The sequence below is a fragment of the Stomoxys calcitrans genome, chromosome 2 (genome assembly GCF_963082655.1).
Source record: "Stomoxys calcitrans chromosome 2, idStoCalc2.1, whole genome shotgun sequence".
NCBI lineage: Eukaryota > Metazoa > Arthropoda > Insecta > Diptera > Muscidae > Stomoxys > Stomoxys calcitrans.
In genome coordinates, this window is record NC_081553.1 from 131,343,262 (window position 1) to 131,366,026 (window position 22,765).

At 36.6% G+C, this 22,765-nt stretch overlaps 1 protein-coding gene across 2 annotated transcripts in view; it reads right to left on the reverse strand.

Moving 5' to 3' along the window:
• The window catches only part of LOC106093438 (protein spaetzle), a 108,412-nt gene extending 96,885 nt beyond the window's left edge, over positions 1-11,527 (reverse strand). Inside the window, exon 1 of one of the 2 annotated variants that reach the window (XM_059362881.1) lies at positions 10,178-11,527. In XM_059362881.1, the coding sequence (XP_059218864.1) occupies positions 10,178-10,237 (60 nt within the window). In that variant the 5' untranslated portion in view covers positions 10,238-11,527. The remainder of the gene's footprint in view (positions 1-10,177) is intronic. The other variant, XM_059362879.1, reaches the window with a different exon arrangement.
• Between the last annotated feature and the right edge of the window lie 11,238 nt (positions 11,528-22,765).

A 22,765-nucleotide genomic window follows, 5' to 3' on the forward strand; every position in this document is an offset into this window, starting at 1 on the left:
ATTTAGGGGTGTTTTCGGGGAAGAGGTGGTCCCCCAGGCACTTGGCCGTGAAAAAATATCAGCATCGTGCTCTTCTTTCAAAAACTATTTATTTAAACCCCATATTGCCATTGGTTTAGGGGAGTTTACACGATGAGGCGTCCCCCAAACACATGGCCCAAAATAGGTTATCAAATTCGTTTTCTAGTCTTAAATACCACATATTGGCATGATCGAAAAATTTTTACGCTTTGCGGGGTGTTATGGGGAAGGGGTGATTCCCTAAATATATAGTCCTACATTTGAATATCAAATTGGTATTCTACTCCCAAATACCTTTATTTGAGCACCATTTTGCGATGGTCACTAAAAAATTGCTGCTTGTGGGGTATTTTGGGAGAGGAGTTGGCCTCCAGAAAATTGGTCCCGAAAGTGGGTATCAATTCTTGCTCTACCCCCAATACCTTTCATTTAAGCTCCACATTGACATGGTCGGTATATATGGGCGATTTAGGGGTGTTTTGGGGATTATGGTGGTCGCCCAAACACTAAGCCTGGAAATATATATCAGCAACGTGCTCTATTCTCATATATCTATATATCATTTGTTTGAACCCCATATTGCCATTGCTCTCAAAATAGGATATCAAATTCGTTTTCTAATCTCATTTAAACTCCTTATTGCAAAAGTCGGCAAATATGTCCGGTTTGGAGTATTGGCCCTAAAAACTATAAATATTTAGTATCACTCTCTTTACGACCCAAATTGTCTTGGTGAGAAAATATGTCCTATTTGGGGGTTGTTATGGTGGTGGGATGTCCCCCAGACAGTTGGTCCCTAATGTTGATATCAGATACGTGGTCTACTCCCAAAAACGTGGTCTTGAGCCCCATATTCCCATAGTTGGCAAACGTTACCGGCTTGGGGGGTGTTTTGGGGGATGCGCGGGCACTCAGTGAGTTGGCCTTGAAAATAAATATCGGATTCGTGTTCCACTCTAAAAACCCTCTTATTTGAGCCTCATATTGCAAAAGTCAGCAAATACTTACTATTTGGGTGGTGTTGTGTGGGTGGGGTGGCCCCATAGACACTTTTCTCAAATATTGATATCAGATTCGTTCTTTACTCCCAAAGACCTTTCATTTGAGCCCCATATGGCTATGGTCTTAAATTTGTCCCCTTTGGGGGAGGTTTTTAGGGAGAGGGGCCCCCCAAAGACTTGGTCTCATATTTGGATATCAGATTCTAATTCTACACTCAAATACCTTTTATTTAAACCCCATATTCCCATGGTCAGTAAATAAGTCCTGTTTGGGGGTTGTTTTGGGGAAGAGGTCCACCCATCATAAACGTGGTCCAACATTTGGATATCAGATTCGAATTCTACTCGCAAATACCTTTCATTTGAGTCCCATATTGCCATGATCGGTAAATATATCCGATTTAGGGGTGTTTTGGGGGTTGGGTGATGTTATGGGGGTGGGGTGGCCCCATAGACACTTTTCCCGAATATTGATATCAGATTTGTGCTTTACTCCCAAACACCTTTCATTTGAACCCCATGTGGCTATGGTCGTAAATTGGAGGAGGTTTTTGGGGAGAGTCGGCGCCCCAAACACTTGGTCTCATATTTGGATATCAGATTCGAATTCTACATTCAAAAAACTTTTATTTGAGCCCCATATTCCCATGGTCAGTAAATAAGTCCTGTTTGGGGGATGTTTTGGGGAAGGGGTGGACCGCCAGAAACGTGGTCCCATTTGGATATCAGATTCGTATTCTACTCGCAAATACCTTTCATTTGAGTCCCATATTGCCATGGTCGGTAAATATGTCCGATTTAGGGGTGTTTTGGAGGTTGCGGTGGTCCCCCTAGCACTTGGTTCGACAAATGGATATCAGATACGTTTTCTTATCGTAAATACCTTTCATTTGAGTCCCATATTGTCGTGATTGGTCTAAATATATGTTTGGTAGGTTTTAGGATGGGGCGGCTCCCCTAGATACCCCATCCGAAATTTGGATACCAAATTTTTATTTTTAGGTTACTATATGAGAGCACACACAATTTCGCTTAAATCGCACCACCCATCTCCGAGATCTGGCGTTTCTGAAACTTAGGGTAAGGGGGAGGGTTCGCCCCCCCTTCAGATATCAAAAAATGTAGTACCCTAATTTCACCACGGGATCATTATGCACTTGGTATCCGTGAAAATTTTCAAGAAAATCGGTTCAGCAGTTTCTGAGTCTATAAGGAACACACAAACATACAAACAAACAAACCTACAAACAAACATATATAAGAAGATAGGGTCGGATATAGATATTTCGATGTGATGCAAACGGAATGGCAAAATGAATATACCCCCATCCTCCGGTGATGGGTAAAAAAATTAGACGTTTGAGCGCAGGGCTGCCAGATTAAATTGGGGGAAAAATCAAAAATGCAGTTTTTACAATTAAACGCATGGTTTTACAAAAAAAACAATTAAAGGTGTGCTAAGTTCGACCGGGCCGAATCTTTCAAACCCACCACAATAGATTCTGTGTAAAATAGACACAAAATAAAATTCGTGGAAAGGCATAATTTTAATTTTAATTTATGCCAAACCAGGCAAAAATGAAAGCCTCTAGGGACCGAACAAGGATAATCAAGATATCGGTTTATATGGGAGCTACAACAAGTTAAAGAACGATTTGAACCATACTTGGTACAGTTATTGAAAGTCGTAACTGGAGGTGTGCACGTAAGTGATTTTTCACTCATGCTCACGAGACAAAAAAAATATTTACGCACCTTCTCGCATAACTTTTTTATGTTGACTCACGTTTTCGCTCGCTCATGAGACAAAAATATTTCTAACGCACGACTCACAAAAAACTTGCAAATAATAGTTGAAATTTTTTTTTTTTCATAAAGCGAATAATAATTTTTTTTGCAAACGTCTGCGAAAAATGAGAGAAAAATAGGCGAAAATGTAGTACTCTGCTTATAGTAAGGAAAATGGCAAAAAAAAAAAATATAGTGGCAACCTTTCAACATCATCATAGGATGGGTGTATACTAATCTAGTCATTCCGTTTGTAACACCTCGAAATATTGATCTAGGACCCCATAAAGTATATATATTCTTGATCGTCTCGGCATTTTGAGTCGAACTAGACATGTCCGTCCGTTTATCGAAATCATGATAGCGGTCGAACGCATGAAGCTATCCGCTTAAAATTTCGCACAGATATTTAAAATTGATGTAGGTCATTGGGAATTGCAAATGGGCCATATCGGTTCAGATTTGGATACAGCTCCCATATAAACCGATCTCCCGATTTGACTTCTTAAGCCGCTAGAAGCCGCAATTATTGTCCGAATTGGCTGAAATTTAGCATGTGGTGTTCTGTTATCACTTCCAATCTCAATCGGTGTATAACCTGATATAGCTCCCATATAAACCGATCTCGCGATTTGACTTATTGAGCTGCTGAAAGACGCAATTATTGTCCGATTTCGCTGATATTTTGCATGTGGTGTTCTGTTATCACTTCCAACAGCTGTGCTAAGTACGGTCCAAATCGGACTAGAACATGATATAGCTCCCTTGTAAACCGATCTCCCGATTTGATTTATTCTGCCCTTACAAGCTGTGATTTTTATCCGATTTGGCTGAAATTTTGCATATAGTGTTCTGTTATGACTCTCAAGAACAGCGCCAAGTACGGTCCAATTCCTATAACTTGGTATGGCTCCCATATTTTAGCAGATTCTATGGTGGTGGGATTCGGAACGGCCGAACTTAGCATGCTTTTACTTGTTTCTTCTAACATCCCCTACATAATTAAGCGGCAGTCATTTTCAGCCAACAACAGATTTTCTGCAGTAATCCTGCTGCTCTGAAATTGCAGAACTACTGCTACAATAGCAGCAAAATTAACTACAAGTGTTCAGCAGACACTGTTTGCTATTTTCAGCAAACTTTTTTCTATGGGTGTAGTATTTTTTTTTTTAATGTTTAACAAAAAAAATATTTTTTACATATAAAAAACGAGTTTAAAAAAATTATTTTTATTTCCCAAGCCACTATGTTTTTACAACGAACAAGTAAAAGAGGGCTAAGTTCGGCCTTATATACCCTCCACCATGAATCGCATTTGTCGAGTTCTTTCCCGGTATATGCCAAACCAAACAAAGGATAAAAGAAAAGAATTGCTATGCTAATTGAATTGAATGTTGGAGGCTCCAGTAGAAGTATATGTGTAAAATTTCAGCCAAATCGAATAAGAATTGGGCCTTGTAGGGGCTCAAGAAGTAAAATTGGGAGATCGGTTTATAGGGGAGCTATACCAGGCTAAAGAACGATTCAGACCATATTTGACACGTATGTTGGAGCTCATAGGAAAAGCCGTTGTAAAAATTTTCAGCCAAATCGGATAAAAATTACGCCTTCTTGAGGCTCAAGAAGTCAAGATCTCAGATCGGTTTATTAGGCAGCTATATAATTGTTGAAAGTCATAACAAAACACTTTATGCAAAATTTCAGCCAAATCGGATAGGAATTGCGCCCTCTAGTAGGTCAAGAAGTCAAGATTCAAGATCGGTTTATATGGCAGCTATGTCAGTTTATGGACCGATTTAAATCATACTTGGCACAATTATTGGAAGTCATAGCGTAACCCATCATGCATGGCTAGACCGACTTAAAACATCATGACGATAAAGAATATATGTACTTTATGGGGTCTTAGACCATTATTTCGAGAAATTACAAACAGAACAGAATGACGAAATTAGTTTGCCGCCATCCTATGGTGATGGGTATGTTCTTATATTATGACCATTTAGCGAAGAAAAATGGATTTTAATGGCTTTGACATAAAATCCCAGCTGATGTCATAAGTAGCAGGCTTATCACTACTGTACCACTACTGTGATACAGGGTATTATAACTTAGTGAATTTGTTTGTAACACCCAAAAGAAAATGAGGTAGATAGATAAGTATACTGATCGGCTCAGAATCACTTTTATCCGATCGTCTTCAAATTTGGTATGGGCATGTTTCTCAGCCTAGAGACGAAGCCTATTGAAATTGGAAAAATCGGTTAGGATTTGGATATAGCTCGCATATATATGTTCGTCCGATTTGCAGTAATACTGCAAAAAAATGGTCATTTGTTAACCGATGCTCGCGAAATTTGGCGGGAAGGATTTTCTTATGACTCTCAAAATTGCAGATGAATATCATAGAAATCGGTTCAGATTTGGATATAGCTCCCATATATATGTTCGTCCGATTTGCAGTAAAATGGCAACCAAATGGTCATTTGTTAATAGATTCTCTCGAAAAATGGCATGATAGACTTTTTCTTGATTTTCGACATTTTAGACAAATTTCATAGAAATCGGTTCAGGTTAAGATATAGCTGCCATACAGCTATAGTTTTCTAGTCACATCAAGCGCATTTATTGACCCATCTTGCCAACATTTTACACAACGCTTTCCTGGATGACTGCTACAGTATCTGAGAAGTCTGGTCGAAATCGTTTCAGATTTAGGTATAGCTCCCAAATATATGTTCGTCCGATTTTGAGAAATATTGCAATAAGGTGCTCATTTGTTATTCTTATGACTCTGGACGTCACTGATAAATTTCATAGTAATCGGCCCAGATATAGATATAGCTGTCATATATGTATATCACCCGATTTTCACTTCTAGAGCTACTGCAAGCGCATTTTTTGGCCAATCTTGCCAAAATTTTGCAACACGCTTTCTCGACGAGTACCAATTTATCTGAGAAGTTTTCTCGAAATCGGTTTAGAATTAGAGATAGCTCCCATATAAAGGGTGATTTTTTGAGGTTAGGATTTTCATGCATTAGTATTTGACAGATCACGTGGGATTTCAGACATGGTGTCAAAGAGAAAGATGCTCAGTATGCTTTGACATTTCATCATGAATAGACTTACTAACGAGCAACGCTTGCAAATCATTGAATTTTATTACCAAAATCAGTGTTCGGTTCGAAATGTGTTCAAATTTTGACAAATTTTGTTCAGCGATGAGGCTCATTTCTGGTTGAATGGCTACGTAAATAAGCAAAATTGCCGCATTTGGAGTGAAGAGCAACCAGAAGCCGTTCAAGAACTGCCCATGCATCCCGAAAAATGCACTGTTTGGTGTGGTTTGTACGCTGGTGGAATCATTGGACCGTATTTTTTCAAAGATGCTGTTGGACGCAACTTTACGGTGAATGAACACATTTCGAACCGAACACTGATTTTGGTAATAAAATTCAATAATTTGCAAGCGTTGCTCGTTAGTAAGTCTATTCATGATGAAATGTCAAAGCATACTGAGCATCTTTCTCTTTGACACCATGTCTGAAATCCCACGTGATCTGTCAAATACTAATGCATGAAAATCCTAACCTCAAAAAAATCACCCTTTATATGTTCATCAAATTTTGAATAATTTGCAATAATGTTGTCATTTGTGAACCGTAGTTATTACAATATGAACATATTTGCTCGAAATGTGATACGGATTGTTTAATATCCCATCGAAAAACTTCCGGCGAGGTCCATCAAAATTGGTTCAGAATTAGACATAGCTCTCACTTTGTACCTATAGGGTAGGTGTAGGGTATTATAAAGTCGGCACCGCCCGAATTTTACCTTTCCTTACTGGTTTTAATATATATATATATATATATATATATATATATATATATATATATATATATATATATATATATATATATATATATATATATATATATATATATATATATATATATATATATATATATATATATATATATATATTATCTCACTGCTAAAATTTTTAAAATTTTTTTTCTTGATATTTTGAGCTTCAAAAATTTGCTATTTTTGACAAGCCAATTTTCTTCCAAAACATAAACTGATATGACGGAAAATTTTTAAACTAGCTTCATTCGCCCATTTTACGCCAATCCTAATTTCATAAGCATACTTCTTTCCTAAATCGAGCTAGAATTTTCTTAAGACGGCTCTATTCTTGGGTATTTATCTACCTATTCGTCGTTAAAGGGTTAATTTAGATGTATAAGGGCCAGATATGCCTTTTTTCCATGTTGTATCACTGTGGGTCGCAGTTTATTGCAAATAAGCGAGTTGAGTTCTTATTTAGATGTACATAGCTCTCATATTATCTGGTTCTCCGGGCTTACTTCTTAAGACCATAGCAGCCTCAATTTAAACGCAACTGGATTTCAGTCCATTTGTATTGGATTTATATTTGAACGTGGAATACGCTTACACTTCCATACCGATTATGCTTCAGATTGGCTCATCCATTCAGAATCTTTTACATTTTTGAGGAGTGTCGTCCAAATCGTATCTTCTTTGAACCTTTATGGTCCTAACTCCCAATTTCTTGGTGTTTAACCGAATTTTGATGAAATTCTGAGCTGTGTGTTGTACTAGGTCTTCGTTCAAAATATGGTCCAGATGGGAAAATATATCCCGCAGGCGCACTGAAAAATTTTGGTCGTGATGCAGACGTCAAAGAACAACACTCTAGCTCTCATTTAAAGATAATAATAATTTACGCACCTAAAATTTTGCACAAATACTTTCAGACAGTGTAGGTTGGTTGAGATTGAAATGTGCCATTTCGGTCCATGTTTTCATATATCTCCCATATAAACCGATCTCCTGGTTATATCTCTTATTTGATTTGACTAAAATTTTGTACTATGACGTTTTCCAGCGGACTCGTGTATTCAGAGCAGCAGATTTTATTGACTGCAGTACGAAATGTTTGATAATACATCAGCCCTATGTTTGCTGAAACAGCAGTAATGTCTGCTTTCCCATTTTCAGCAGACAAAAACTACTGTTTTAGTTAACATTTTTGGTGTTTTGAATAAAAAATTTGGTTGAGTGTATATTACCTGATATACCTCTCATATAAATCGATCTCCCGATTTGACATCTTGATTTGTTGATATTTATTTGGAAACTAGATGGCGCGGTGTGCTTCGCTAAACCCTTGTATGTTTGCGGCCTCCTTTTGACATGGCTCAAATTTAAAAATAGTTTATATATTCACCCAGAAAAATTAGTCACTTAATATCAGCAAACACTGTCTGGATTTATTCATTTATATTTTTAAACTTCTTGTTTTAACTAACAAATTTCTCTGAGTGTTCCTATTAAATTCTCAAATACCTTTCATTAGAATCCCATATTGCCCCGTTTGGTACACACGTCCATTTGGGGCATAATTTTAGGGTGGGTGTCCAGGTTGGGGTGGGCGACCTGCCTAGGAATAAACCCAAATTTGTATATAAGTTTCTTATTTAACTCTTAAGTAACTTTCGTTTGAATTCCATATTGTCCCGATGTAGGCCACATAACCGTTGATACCCACATTGCCCCAATCGGTAAATCTGCGATTTTTGGGTATAGGTTTATATGGGAGCTACATATATCAGGTTATAGACAAATTTAGACCACATTTGACACGCATGTTGAAGGTCATAGGAGAAATCGTTATACAAAATTTCAGCCAAATTGGATGAGAATTGCTTTTCTATAAGCTCAAGAAGCATAATGGGAAGACCGGTTTTAATGGAAGCTATATCAGATTATGAACAGATTTAAACCATACTTGGCATAGTTATTGAAAGTCAAAATAAAAGACTTCATGCAAATTTTTAGACGGACATGGATAGATCGACTGAAAATGCCCCACCACCATAGGATGGGAGTATACTAATTTCGTCATCATGTTTGTAACTACTCGAAATATTCGTCTGAGACCCCATAAAGTATATATATTCTTGATCGTCGTGACATTTTATGTCGATCTAGCCATGTCCGTCCGTCCCTCTGTCTGTCGAAAGCACGCTAACTTTCGAAGGAGTAAAGCTAGCCGCTTGAAACTTTGCACAAATACTTCTTATTAGTGTAGGTCGGTTGGGGTTGTAAATGGGCCATATCGGTTAATGTTTTGATATAGCTGCCATATAAACCGATCTTGGATCTCTAGAGGGCGCAATTCTGATCCGATTTGACTGAAATATTGCACGTGGTGTTTTGATATCACTTCCAACAACTGTGCTAAGTATGGTTTAAATTGGTCCATGTTTTGATATAGCTGCCATATAAACCAATCTTGACTTCTTGAGCCTCTAGAGTGCGCAATTCTTATCCGATTGGAATGAAATTTTGCACGACGTGTTTTGTTATGATATCCAACAACTGTGCCAAGTATGGTTCAAATTTGTCTATAACCTGATATAGCTGTCAGATAAACCGATCTTGGGTCTTGATTCTTGAGCCTCTAGGGGGCGCAATTCTTATCCGATTTGAATAAATTTTTGCACGACGGATCCTCTCATGACCATCAACATACGTGTTTATTATGGTCTTAATCGGTCTATAGCCTGATACAGCTCCCATATAAATCGTTCTCTCTATTTTACTTCTTGAGCCCCCAAAGGACGAATTTATTCGAATTGGCTGACATTTTACGCAGGTCTCCAACATAATTTAATTGTGGTCCAAACCGGACCAAATCTTGACAAACGTAATGATGAAATTGGTATATCCCCATGCTATCGTTTAGGGCATAAAAAAAATTGCATTTAGGGTCCTAAAAAGGATTGTTGTTCATTCGATTCCGCTTAAATTTGGAATAGTGAGTGATGGGGCCTAATCATGACAAACATAACGTTATCCTTATTTGCAAGGCGCTGCATTGCCCTACGTGCAGACACATTTTAAATAAGAATTGGGAGTCTTTGCAATTCCGCAAATAGAAAAAAAAACGTTCAAGGTCATACATCGTCAGCCCATGCTAATACAGGTTAATACCAACTCGTACAACCCTCTACTTAATCCGGTCTTGGGTGTACGGACGTGGGATACAATTCCCAGCTCAAAAATGTGCATGTGATGCCTCCACGCATAAGTTTATGGAATAGTGCTGGCCCACAGTGATCTTTAATCGATCACCCAACAACAACATTGCCCAAAAAGCCAATATGTTAATTGATTTGTGTAATCGACAACAGTAAACAATGAAAATGCGTAGCAACAAAACAAATGTGTGGAGACAAAAAAGAGCGACAACGATTGTCCACCATTCGTCGAACGGGGACAAGCGGGCAGGCGAGCGCTAGTGAATATTTTTGAGTATTTTGAATACTTACCGGATTGAAGACGGCGAACAACAGAAGAAGAACTGGCAAATGTGTGGAAAATTGCGCCATGGCTAAATCGGTCTCAGGTGTGCAACGAGGTGATGGTGATGATGAGGCTTATTGCAGCGGGGTCGGGTCGACGGGATTTTTTGGTTTTTGTTTGTTGTTTTTTTCTTCTCAGGTTCGTGGTAATGTTGTGATAGTTACCAAACTACGTCGTTGTGACGAAGGCCGAACAATGCCGGTGTCACATTTAATCCTAAAGCTTTTGGCTTGCAATTCAAAATTTCCTAAAACGTTTTCTAACTCTGGCCTAGTATTTGGGCAGAGGTGTCTGATATATTAGCTAATGTTGTTTTACTTCTAGGTTTCACTTTGTAATCCGTACGAATGTCTTTTTGAGGTTGTAAGAGTATTCTTTGCTCTTGAATATTTCAAAATTTCTGTTTCAACACACAATTCACCATTCGAACTTGCGGGGCATTTGTGAGCAATGTAAGTGAAAATTGTAAAATTTTTATGCGAAAAAAAATTTTCCGACTTGTTGAGTGCTGCCGCGGCTACAGAAGCAGCTGAGTTTGTTGTCTGACACCGAAATAAAACCGCTTTCCAGTTTGACAATTACGGCATTGACAATTTTTTGTAATTATTTAGCCTTTTCTTCTTCACTTGCATCTGTAATCTGCCAAAATCGACCACAAGCGCAGCAATAACAACGACAACATCTATTTTTCAATTACAGCACCAGCAACGGCGACGACGACAGCAGCAACGAAGACTACAATGACGACAACGACAGCGGCAACAACATCAGTAATGTGCGATTACAAAAGAGACATTAAACCGCCGCTAAGTGACTGACGACTGCTCATCAAACGATACAAAGCAACAACAAAAAAACGAATAATAATCAGGTTTGCATTTATGACGGAGAGTAAGTAAGACACGAGTGAACCGGGCGAAGGAAAAAATCCAATTAAAAACAAACAAAACATTATTCGATAATAATAACCCTGATTTGTTATTTTGACGAAGCCAAATGAAAAAATCTTAAAAATTTAAATTTTTTGTATTAAATAAAGAATCGGCTTTTTCCTGTTTTATTTTTTTTTTTTCCTCTTAATTTTTGTTGATGTTTTTATCGTTTTTTTTTTTTTTTTGGCCACAGCCCGTTAAACACAACCAGCACTGATAATTCGAAAAACTCTTGTTGACCCGTGCGCTACTCGTGTCGAATGAAACACTCTTGATTTTGTTTAAAACGATTTTTGCTTTCTTTGCCTCAGTCTTTCTTGCTGGTGGCTGCGTGAGTGTGTTTGTTTAGTTCGGTTTATTTTTCTTCATGCTCAAATTTATCCACACCGACTGCAATTCGATGATTGTTTTGTTTATTCCCCGTGTTTCACTCTCAATCTCTCGCCGTAGCATTGTTGTTGCATGTTTATTTGTCAAGTCGAGCTTTGTGCTAAAGCTTTTCTCAATCCCTTCCCAAATCAGTGTTGGCAAATCAGTATAACTGTGTTACAGGTAATGTTCGAATTTAGTACCTTTTAAATGAAAGACAAAAAGCTTATACAGGCTAGCTGACCAAGGTGTTATCAAGTTCACATTGGTGCAATTGTCAAACTACAAATGACGTCTTTATGATATTTGTTTTATTGACAGCTTATGATATTGTTGTACGTACCATTGTATCAAAAGCACTTTCTTCTGATGTCATTTACAACGAAAATTTTCGTGAGGGAATTCAAACGCAATCGCTAAATTTCTAATTGTAACTAAGTGTTTGTTGGCGTTAGTCATCTTGCTCACATACACTTACCCCGGTGGAAAATTTCTTTCATTAGAAGCTATTGCAATAAATCTATAGGAACCAATAACGATTGTTAAAGAACGCGTTGTGCTTTTGGTTTTGCAATTACAACAACATAAGTTTGATACAAGTGGAAGATGCTGGCAAAGGCTTTTGGATAGTTGTGCTTATTTAACTTATACCAATGACAATATTATAAAAGCAGCATTCGTTTCTTTTTAAATAGTTTTGCGTCTCATTATTTATTAATTTCGAAGGGGTGGGTTTCGGTTGAAATTACAAAATATGCATGAATTTCAGTTAGATCTAAAGTGATCTTACTGAAATTCATGCACGTGAGTCGTGATTGAATTAAAATTCTTCGTGTGTGAGCGTGAATCGACTCAAAACGTGAATCACGACTCACGAGATATTATGACTCATAAGAAACTCACGACTAAGGGTTGGTATTCTAAAATGCTTTTGAAAAAGTCGCTAAAATTTTAAATTGTTTCGCTAGCAAAATTTGACAGCAATCAAAAGTTTTTGTTTTCATATCAAAACACGTTTTTATACCCACCAACATTGGATGGGGGTGTACTAATTTAGTCATTCCGTTTGTAACACGTCGAAATATCCGTCCGTCTGTCGAAATCACGATTGCGGTCGAACGCGTAGTATTGATGTAGGTCGTTGGGGATTGCAAATGGGCCATATCGTTTCAGATTTAGACGATAAAAACCGTTCTCCCGATTTGACTTCTTGAGCCCCTGGAAGGCGCATTTTTAGCCCTGGAATTTTGCATGTAGTGTTCTATATAGACTTCTAACAAGTGTGCCAAGTACGGTCCGATTAGGTCAATAACCTGATATAGCTCCCATATAAACCGATCTCCCGATTTGATTTCTTGAGCCCTTACAAGCCACAATTTTTGTCTAATTTGACTGAAACTTTGCACATAGTGTTCTGTTACGACTTTGAACAACTGTGCCTAGTACGACCTAAATCGGTGTATAACCTGATATAGCTCCCATATAAACTGATCTCCCGATTTGACTTCTTGAGCCCTTACAAGCCACAATTTTTGTCCAATTTGACTGAAACTTTGCACAAAGTGTTCTGTTACGACTTTGAACAACAGTGCCTAGTACGGTCCAAATCGGCCTATAACCTGATATAGCTCCCATATAAACCGATCTCCCGATTTGACCTCGTGAGTCCTTACAAGCCGCAATTTTTGTCTGATTTGGCTGAAAATTTGCATGTAGTGTTCTGATACGAATTCCAACAGCTGTTTCAAATACGGTCCAAATCAGTCTATAACCTGATATAGCTCCCACATAAACCGGTCTACTTATCATCTTTGGTCATCCTTGGTACATTTTCAGCAGAATCGGCCCAGCCGAACTTAGCACGCTTTTATTTGATTAATCTATACTATACTTTATTTATTTTTTCGGAAATAAATAAAGAAAAACTAACCATTTAAACCGATAAAACAAATAAAAATGTTGCCGGCAATGGTAACCATAATGGTTTCAAGGTTTGTCACTATAATTGTTTTCCCATTTTCCTCACTATAAGCAGAGTACTAGTTTTTCGCCTATTTTTCTCCTACTTTCTGCAGACGCACAGTGGGCCAAATGGCAAAAAAATTGGAAATAAGTCTACAACTTTTTATCTGTTGATTTTAGCCATACAAAATGTTCTAGACATTTGTAGAGGAGGACATAGGCTTTCAGAAAAGTGCTGTTGTTGGTCCATATCTTTAATACAGGGTGAGCTACAGGGTGTCAAAGTTGACCACTTTTGACTTCTCCAAGCTTCTGGGGGCCATAACTTTTGATCTACTCAACCGATTTACATGATTTAGGACTCTAGAGAAAGAGCTTGACAAGATCTAAAAAACTTATGCATAAAGTACCATGCCATCGTGTACTGTTAAGGAGTTATGAATTGTTTAATTTTAAAATATGAAAATTTGGCCTTGGTTTTTTTCAGTGTTTTTTTAATAACTCCGTCAATTTTAAAGCTATAAACTTCATACTTCACACAAATTATGCCAGCATATGTGTGCATAAAATACAAAAGGAATCACGTGAATATCTTTGGCGGTTTAAAAATGGCATCGTTTTCAATATGAAAAATATTTTTTTTGTCAAAAAATTGCAAAATTTTTCAAAAAAGATACTCCCATTTCCTTTAAGTTTTCGCAAACTTTGGCCGTCAAAGCATTATCATTTCTTTCCATTTTCACAAAGTCGAGGTATTAAGAAAAGTTTTAAGTGCTAATTTGGCTAATTTCGATATCAAACAACACCGTTATCTTAAGACCAAAATGGCCAATTTTTTTACTAAACTTCAAAAGTTTCTCACTGGAAAAAAAGTTCCACGGGGATTTTTTCGCTTTTTTTGAACTTAAATGAAAGCTTAAAATGTTCCCAACATTTTAAGGTATGTCTCGCCATATCCTAGCCATAAATGAGATCGTAGCGATCAAAATACTGAAAAAAGTCAATTTTCAAGTAGTGCTATATTCATTGCTAAAAAACAAGTATTACGTCACATTTTATTGCAAAGATGTTAAATAAACTTTTATTTGGTAACACTTCTTCTACAAAACACAAAAAGAATCATGGAAATATCTCTATTCTATTCCATTTTATGGAACCGGCAATAAAAAAGTCAATTTTTCAAAAAAGTCGAATTTCCCAAATTTTGTTTTTGTTGTCCTAATTGCACATGACACACTATAGCCATATTTACGCAACATACCTTATCGTAAAGGAAATTTTCATACCTTTCCAACGATGTATAAAACATTTCTCAACTCGGATTCTATCTACTCTAAAATTCATTTACACTTCATTAAACTCTATATAAAAATGTCTATTTGTGAAATGGAACCTTATATGGGGCCTACACTAAAACATTGATAGATTTGCCCAGGGTTTACAATACAAATGTGTTAGAATAAAAAAAGGTCTCCTGCCAAAGTTTAAAAAAATTGGAATAAAAATATGTGTTTTAGAGCGAAAACACTTCGCATCGGCGTGCGTTTATATGTATATTAGCTACTCCCAAAATAAAAAAGCATTTTAGTTTTGTATTATTTGATTTTATTCTCTACCAAATAATCTAAGGTATCAAAATTTAAAAGCTCTTTAATTTGAATGGCATCGGGATCGTCCTTATCTATATCGTCACATATTTTTGGTAGCCATTTAGTTCTGATGCTGTATAGTACCGGATCAGACGATAACAATAAATATTGAAGTAAATCATAATTTTGGTTAAATTTGGTGCTCTTTCGGGTATTGAAAAGCCGGAACTGTTTAACATCTCTATTACGGGATTCCTGAGCTTCTTCTGTAAGTTCTCCTAACGGAAGTATGTTGTATTCCACAATTTCCTTGCCATGATGTAAGACTTTATGTACTGTCGGTGTTAAAGCTTTCCACGAATATAAATCAGATAAAATGTTTTTTGTGTCATTACTATAAGCTTCAAATTTGGTTGAATTTATCATCTTTTTGCTATTGATTACAGCCAAAATCACTTTGAATCGTCTTAGCAAGTGTTCATCAAGACCGGTTATTTTAGATGTCGATACGGGGTCCTCAAAAAACCGCCTTGCCGAGTTGCCATCATTTGTGCTTCCGTATCCGTAAAGAGGTTTATCTATTATAAGTCCCTTTTGTTTAAACTCCAACTGGATTCGATTCTTCTCTTCCTGCCTCATTTTGTGAAGATCTTGGTTGTTTCTAGCAGAGACATCGCGGTTTCCAGGGCTAGTCCGATATTTAAGGTCATACGATAAATGCAAACAATACTCCATGAATCGAATTCTACAGTGCAGGGGCGAAATACCGAAATTGAGCGCATTTTCGTTTACTAAATTTTCATCAGACTTGTCCTCGAATTGCCCATTCTTCTTGCCACAAATATTGCATCTCCAATTGGACATAACGCCAGTTAATGCGTTTGCCACCTTTCCATCGATCATAGTGAGTTGTAGTTGAAACGAAACTTTTATATTTCTTCCCAATTGGTTTATAACAATCATGGGTAATGCAGCAATTTCTTCCTTTATTTCGTTCACCAAAGATCGTGTTGTGTTCCGGTCTTCCTTTGTATACTCAAACCGAATTGGGCGACATAAATATTTTGACCCAGGTGTTCTATTTATCCATATATCTTGAAATGCATTTTCTTTCGATGATGAAGATTGGTCCTTGTACAATCTCATTCTCAATGGTACTAATGATGCCATGAAAATTGATGCGAAGTTGGCATCTATTTCTGTTTGTTGCTTATATTCGGAAAATCCAGATGATCCATCACAACCCCATTTGCTGATCAAAACCACTTCGGAATTATTACATGTGTTCAACTGTTCTTCAGTAAAATTAGAAATAATTCTAACAGCTGTATTTTCAACAAGATCAGCAAGTTTCACTCTTGCTTTTAATTCGTCCACGTATATATTTGATGGCACCATTTTCGTCCTGGTGTTGTACAATTTATGTTTTGAGGGTAAACAACCCCATCCTTTTTCACGAAGAGCCTTCCTCATTGTTGAGTATTTGTTTCTTGAGAGGCCTAGGTTCAAAATCAGGGCCAGTGCATCTTCCTCCGTGAATTCTGTAGTCGATTTTGGAGTTGGAATACTTTCTACCATTCTCTTTACCCTTTTCGGAGATGCTAATGGTAAAACATCGACAATTCGTCCAACATTTTTTGGTTGTGTTTTTAACAATGCTGTTTTGAACGTATCTTTTATTAAATTTGGCGGATGTGCCGCCAATAGTTCCTCTTGTTTTTTCTTTTTGGTTTTCTCCGTAACTTCGTCGTATGCTTTGCTAGGCCGGCCGGGAATCAGCGGTTTAATTTCAATAAGTAGATCCGATTTCAGCCACTTCTCATACATTTTGAAAAACTTGATTTTTGCGAATGAACATTCTGGCAACCTTCTCTCAAATGATTTGTAGAATTTTTCAAGTTTGTCTAAAGCGTCTTTATTTAGCCTTATTCCATATATGTGGTCCAAAGTGTAAACAAGTTCCTTAAATGACTCCGTGTATGATTTGGAATCATTTTTGATGTCCCATACAATTTTCGAAAGAGTGGAATACTTCAGTATGACTTCCATAACTTATAAATGTCCTTTACGCCTCTACAAAATATAATGAAGAAAATTTGGATTTTGTTCAAATATTTATGCAATATATTCACAATTAATGACCCATTTCAGGTATCAGACGCAATCGTAAAAAGGGGTCCAAAGTGCCTCTTTTTACTTACTCTTCTATAATTATTTACCTGGACTCGAATTTGGTTAAAAAAAATGACAATGAATTTTTTATGGGTAGGTTTTTTCACATTCATTGATACGGTGGATTTCCTGGGAATTCGACATAGCGAAACAGGTAACATTTGTCTGCATCAAATCTTAACACAAATATATATATATATGCAGGTATATTTCTAGGTTACTTTTTATTCAAAAATCATCAGCTTACATTAAAAATAGATGTAGGTACTATACAAACGCACGCCGATGCGAAGTGTTTTCGCTCTAAAACACATATTTTTATTCCAATTTTTTTAAACTTTGGCAGGAGACCTTTTTTTATTCTAACACATTTGTATTGTAAACCCTGGGCAAATCTATCAATGTTTTAGTGTAGGCCCCATATAAGGTTCCATTTCACAAATAGACATTTTTATATAGAGTTTAATGAAGTGTAAATGAATTTTAGAGTAGATAGAATCCGAGTTGAGAAATGTTTTATACATCGTTGGAAAGGTATGAAAATTTCCTTTACGATAAGGTATGTTGCGTAAATATGGCTATAGTGTGTCATGTGCAATTAGGACAACAAAAACAAAATTTGGGAAATTCGACTTTTTTGAAAAATTGACTTTTTTATTGCCGGTTCCATAAAATGGAATAGAATAGAGATATTTCCATGATTCTTTTTGTGTTTTGTAGAAGAAGTGTTACCAAATAAAAGTTTATTTAACATCTTTGCAATAAAATGTGACGTAATACTTGTTTTTTAGCAATGAATATAGCACTACTTGAAAATTGACTTTTTTCAGTATTTTGATCGCTACGATCTCATTTATGGCTAGGATATGGCGAGACATACCTTAAAATGTTGGGAACATTTTAAGCTTTCATTTAAGTTCAAAAAAAGCGAAAAAATCCCCGTGGAACTTTTTTTCCAGTGAGAAACTTTTGAAGTTTAGTAAAAAAATTGGCCATTTTGGTCTTAAGATAACGGTGTTGTTTGATATCGAAATTAGCCAAATTAGCACTTAAAACTTTTCTTAATACCTCGACTTTGTGAAAATGGAAAGAAATGATAATGCTTTGACGGCCAAAGTTTGCGAAAACTTAAAGGAAATGGGAGTATCTTTTTTGAAAAATTTTGCAATTTTTTGACAAAAAAAATATTTTTCATATTGAAAACGATGCCATTTTTAAACCGCCAAAGATATTCACGTGATTCCTTTTGTATTTTATGCACACATATGCTGGCATAATTTGTGTGAAGTATGAAGTTTATAGCTTTAAAATTGACGGAGTTATTAAAAAAACACTGAAAAAAACCAAGGCCAAATTTTCATATTTTAAAATTAAACAATTCATAACTCCTTAACAGTACACGATGGCATGGTACTTTATGCATAAGTTTTTTAGATCTTGTCAAGCTCTTTCTCTAGAGTCCTAAATCATGTAAATCGGTTGAGTAGATCAAAAGTTATGGCCCCCAGAAGCTTGGAGAAGTCAAAAGTGGTCAACTTTGACACCCTGTAGCTCACCCTGTATTAAAGATATGGACCAACAACAGCACTTTTCTGAAAGCCTATGTCCTCCTCTACAAATGTCTAGAACATTTTGTATGGCTAAAATCAACAGATAAAAAGTTGTAGACTTATTTCCAATTTTTTTGCCATTTGGCCCACTGTGAGACGTTTGTGAAAAAAAATATTATTCTCTTCATGGAAAAATATTTATTTAAATCGTGATTCGCAAGTTTTTCCTAAGTCGTGGTTTTGCTCGAGAGTCGTGTTTTTTCCTGAGTCGTGCGTGAGCGTGCCTGAATTCACATGCAAGTAAGCAGCTGATAAATTGGTTGGTGCCATATTAATTTTTATATATGTATATGGAAATGACAACATTTTGGCCAAAGAAACCGAAAAAAAATAAATAAATGTGAATGCCTGTCAAACCATCGAAATTGGAAATTTTTTCCAATAAAAAAGAAGTACCAGCCTTAATAGTGTGATTTCGTTAATTTGCCTGAAAAATCAAAAACGGCTATTGTTGGCAAACTCAACCATCTCTAAGTAAACAACATGATTGTGTATCGCAACATGAATCATTATAATTGACGTGGTTAATTTAAGTACACAGCAAGTAAAGTAGAGAAATAAAATGCAAAAGATTTGCCCAGTGCTTCTTATGCCCATCACCATAAGATGGGGTATATTACTCCAGTAATACCGTCTGTAGCACCTATTCTTGATGGACTCGACATTCTGAGTCGACTTAGCGATTACGATAGCGCTAGAAAAAATTTGAATTTTTGCCCAGATACTTATTATTGATGTTGGTCGCTGGGGATTGCAAATGGACAATATGGGTTCAGATTTGGATGGAACTCCCATATAAACCGATCTCCAGATTCGACATCTTGTGCCTCTAGAAGCCGCAATTGTCATCCGAATTGACTGATATTTTACACGGAGTGTTTTGTTGTGACACCAACAACTGTATAAGGGAGCTAAGAATCTTTGGTACCCACAACCATGGATTCTGTGAAAAATTTATTTTTATTAACTCATTTTGTATTTGAATTATCTTTATTGATATTGTTATAAAGATGACATTTTTCACAGATTCTTCTTTTTTCCATAAGCAGGTTAAGATCGAAAATGGCCTATATCGGACTATATCTTGATATAGCCCACATACAGACCGATCCGCCGATATAAGGCCTTAGGCCCATGAAAGCCACATTTATTATCCGATGTCGCCGAAATTTGGGACAGTGAGTTGTGTTAGAACCCTCGATATTTTCCTTCAATTTGGCCCCGATCGGTTCAGATTTGAATATAGCTGTCATATAGACCGATCTCTCGATTTAAGGTTTTGGACCCATAAAAGGCGCATTTATTGTCCGATGTCGCCGAAATTTGGGACAATGAGTTGTGTTAGGCTATTCGACACTTTCTGCTATTTGGCCCAGAACAGTCCAGATTTGGATATAGCTGCCATATAGACCGATCTCTGGACTTAAGGTATTTGGTCCATAAAAGGCGCATTTATTGTCCGATTTCGCCGAAATTTGGGACAGTCAATTGTGTTAGGCCCTACGACATCTTCCTTTAATTGGGCCAGATCGTTCCAGATTTAGATGTAGCTGCCATATAGAACGATCTCTCAATTTAAGGTTTTGGGTCTATAAAAGTCGCCAAAATTTGGGACAGTTTGTTGTGTTGGACCCTGCGACATACTAATACAATTTGGTTTAGATCGGTCCAGATTTGAATAAAGCTGCTATGTAGATCAATCACTCGATTTAAGGTTTTGGGTCCATAAAAGGCGCATTTATTGTCCGATTTCGCCAAAACTTGGGACAGTCAGTTGTGTTAGACCCCACGACATCTTTCTTCAATTGGGCCAGATTGGACCAGATTTGAATATAGCTGCCATATAGGCCGAGCTCTTGATTTATGGTCTTGGCCCCATAAAGGGCGCATTTATAATCCGATTTCGCTGAAATTTGACATAATGACATACGTTGGACTTTTCGATATCCGTGTCGTACATTGTTCAGATCGGCCTATATTTGGATATTTTGGATGAATGACTTGGACTTATTAGACCACTCAATGTTCGTGCAGAATTTTGTCCAAATCGGACCATTTTTCGATATAGCTGCTATGGGGGCATACATTTTTCACCGGATTATGACGAAACGTAGTTTACGTATATACCTGAGGTTGTGGCTATCCAAAGATCGGCCCGACCGAACTTAACGCCTTGTTACTAATTAATTTTTAAAATAAATTGTGCTTATTGAAAATATGCCAAATTCAATTTAAAGTTGTAATTTTCAATTCAATTTAAATTCTATATTTCACCAACTATGAGCAGATCTCATCTGCTAATTCAAACTCGTTTGTAGTTTATTTCCATGTGATAATACACAATTGTATTTAAAGCCTTCTATTTTCTTCTCCATAATGGTTTTGTATTATGATTTGCTGTATTCATTATGCTATAAATAAAACAAAAATACTTTTGGCAGTTGTTGTTTTCGCACATTTGAATACCTACTTTGAGATGGATATTTCTTTATTGCGTAAATGTTAGTAAACAATGTGTGTCCCTTAGAAAGCCTTGTTGTGTTTTTGTGTGCCTAGCAGCCATTTACGAAACAATGTGTGTCCCTTACAAAGTGTTGTTGTGTTTTTATGTGCCTGGCACACAATGACTAATGATTTCTGTTATTAGTCATACCAAAATTTGTTGACTTATTGCGAAATTTTTCAAATTGTCACTTTTCGAGTTTACCATCCGCACTTGACCGTTGACAGTTAAAACAAACAAATAAGGTCGGACTAAAGTCGGGCGAAACCGACCTTCTGATACCCGACTCCACATTGAGAGTGCAGACTAAGCCGTCGAAATTAAAATTTGAAATATTGAATTTTGACCAAAAACCCTTCTGTAATCTAGGAGTCACAAAGGAAATAGCTGTGTAGTTGGACAAGATTGGTCTGTAAATGCTTTTCCAAGGTCCTAAAAGTGATAATCAGAAATACATTTATACGGGAGCTATATCTAAATCTGAACAGATTTCTATGAAACTCCGAAAAGTCATAAGAGGAACCCTCGTGCCATTAGAAGCGGTTAACAGATATAAAACTTTTGCACTATAAGTCAAAATCGGACGAAAATATATATGGGAGTTTTATCTTAATCTGAACTGATTTCAACCCAAATCGCCACACCTAGTGAAAGTCATAAAAGGAGATATTGTGCAAAAGTTACAGTAAATCCTTTAGAAATATGCTGACAAAGGCTCTTAAAGTGAAAATCGGTTGACCCATAAATATGGGAGATACATCTAAATCTGATCCGAGTTCTGTGAATTTCAACGACAATGCTGGGAGTTAAAAGGGAATCTTTTTTGCGAATTTTCGTAGGAATCGGCTGGCAAATAACTAAATTATTACACTATTAGTCCAAATCGGACGAATATATATTTAATTTAAATCTGAACCGATTTCGATCAACATCTGAATGTTTGGTAGTAGATGCAGATCGGTTGATAAATGCGGCTGCAAAGGCTAAGGGAGCTATATCTTAATCTGAATCGATTTCTATGAAATTCACCAATGATATCGAGAGTCACGAGACATTTCGTGAGAATGGGTTAAAAAATAACCATTTTATTGCATTATTACTGCAAATCGGACGAACATAGATATGGGATCTATATATCCAAATCTGAAAATCAGCATAATGGATGACAGACTATTAGGTCGAAAATCTTTCGCCATCGTGTCATAAGGTTTTCCTGCTTTTGGAATAAAAATTACGTTTGTGTGTCTCCATCCTACAGTCAAAAACGACATGCTGATACAAGTAAAGTTTATCTCCCTAATCCAAGGAGCCAGTATATCGGACACAGCTTGTTATTCAACCTGTGATATATTATCAGGGCCCGGCGACTTAAAGGAGTCTAAAATGTTTAATACATTTCCCATAAACATTCCATTAA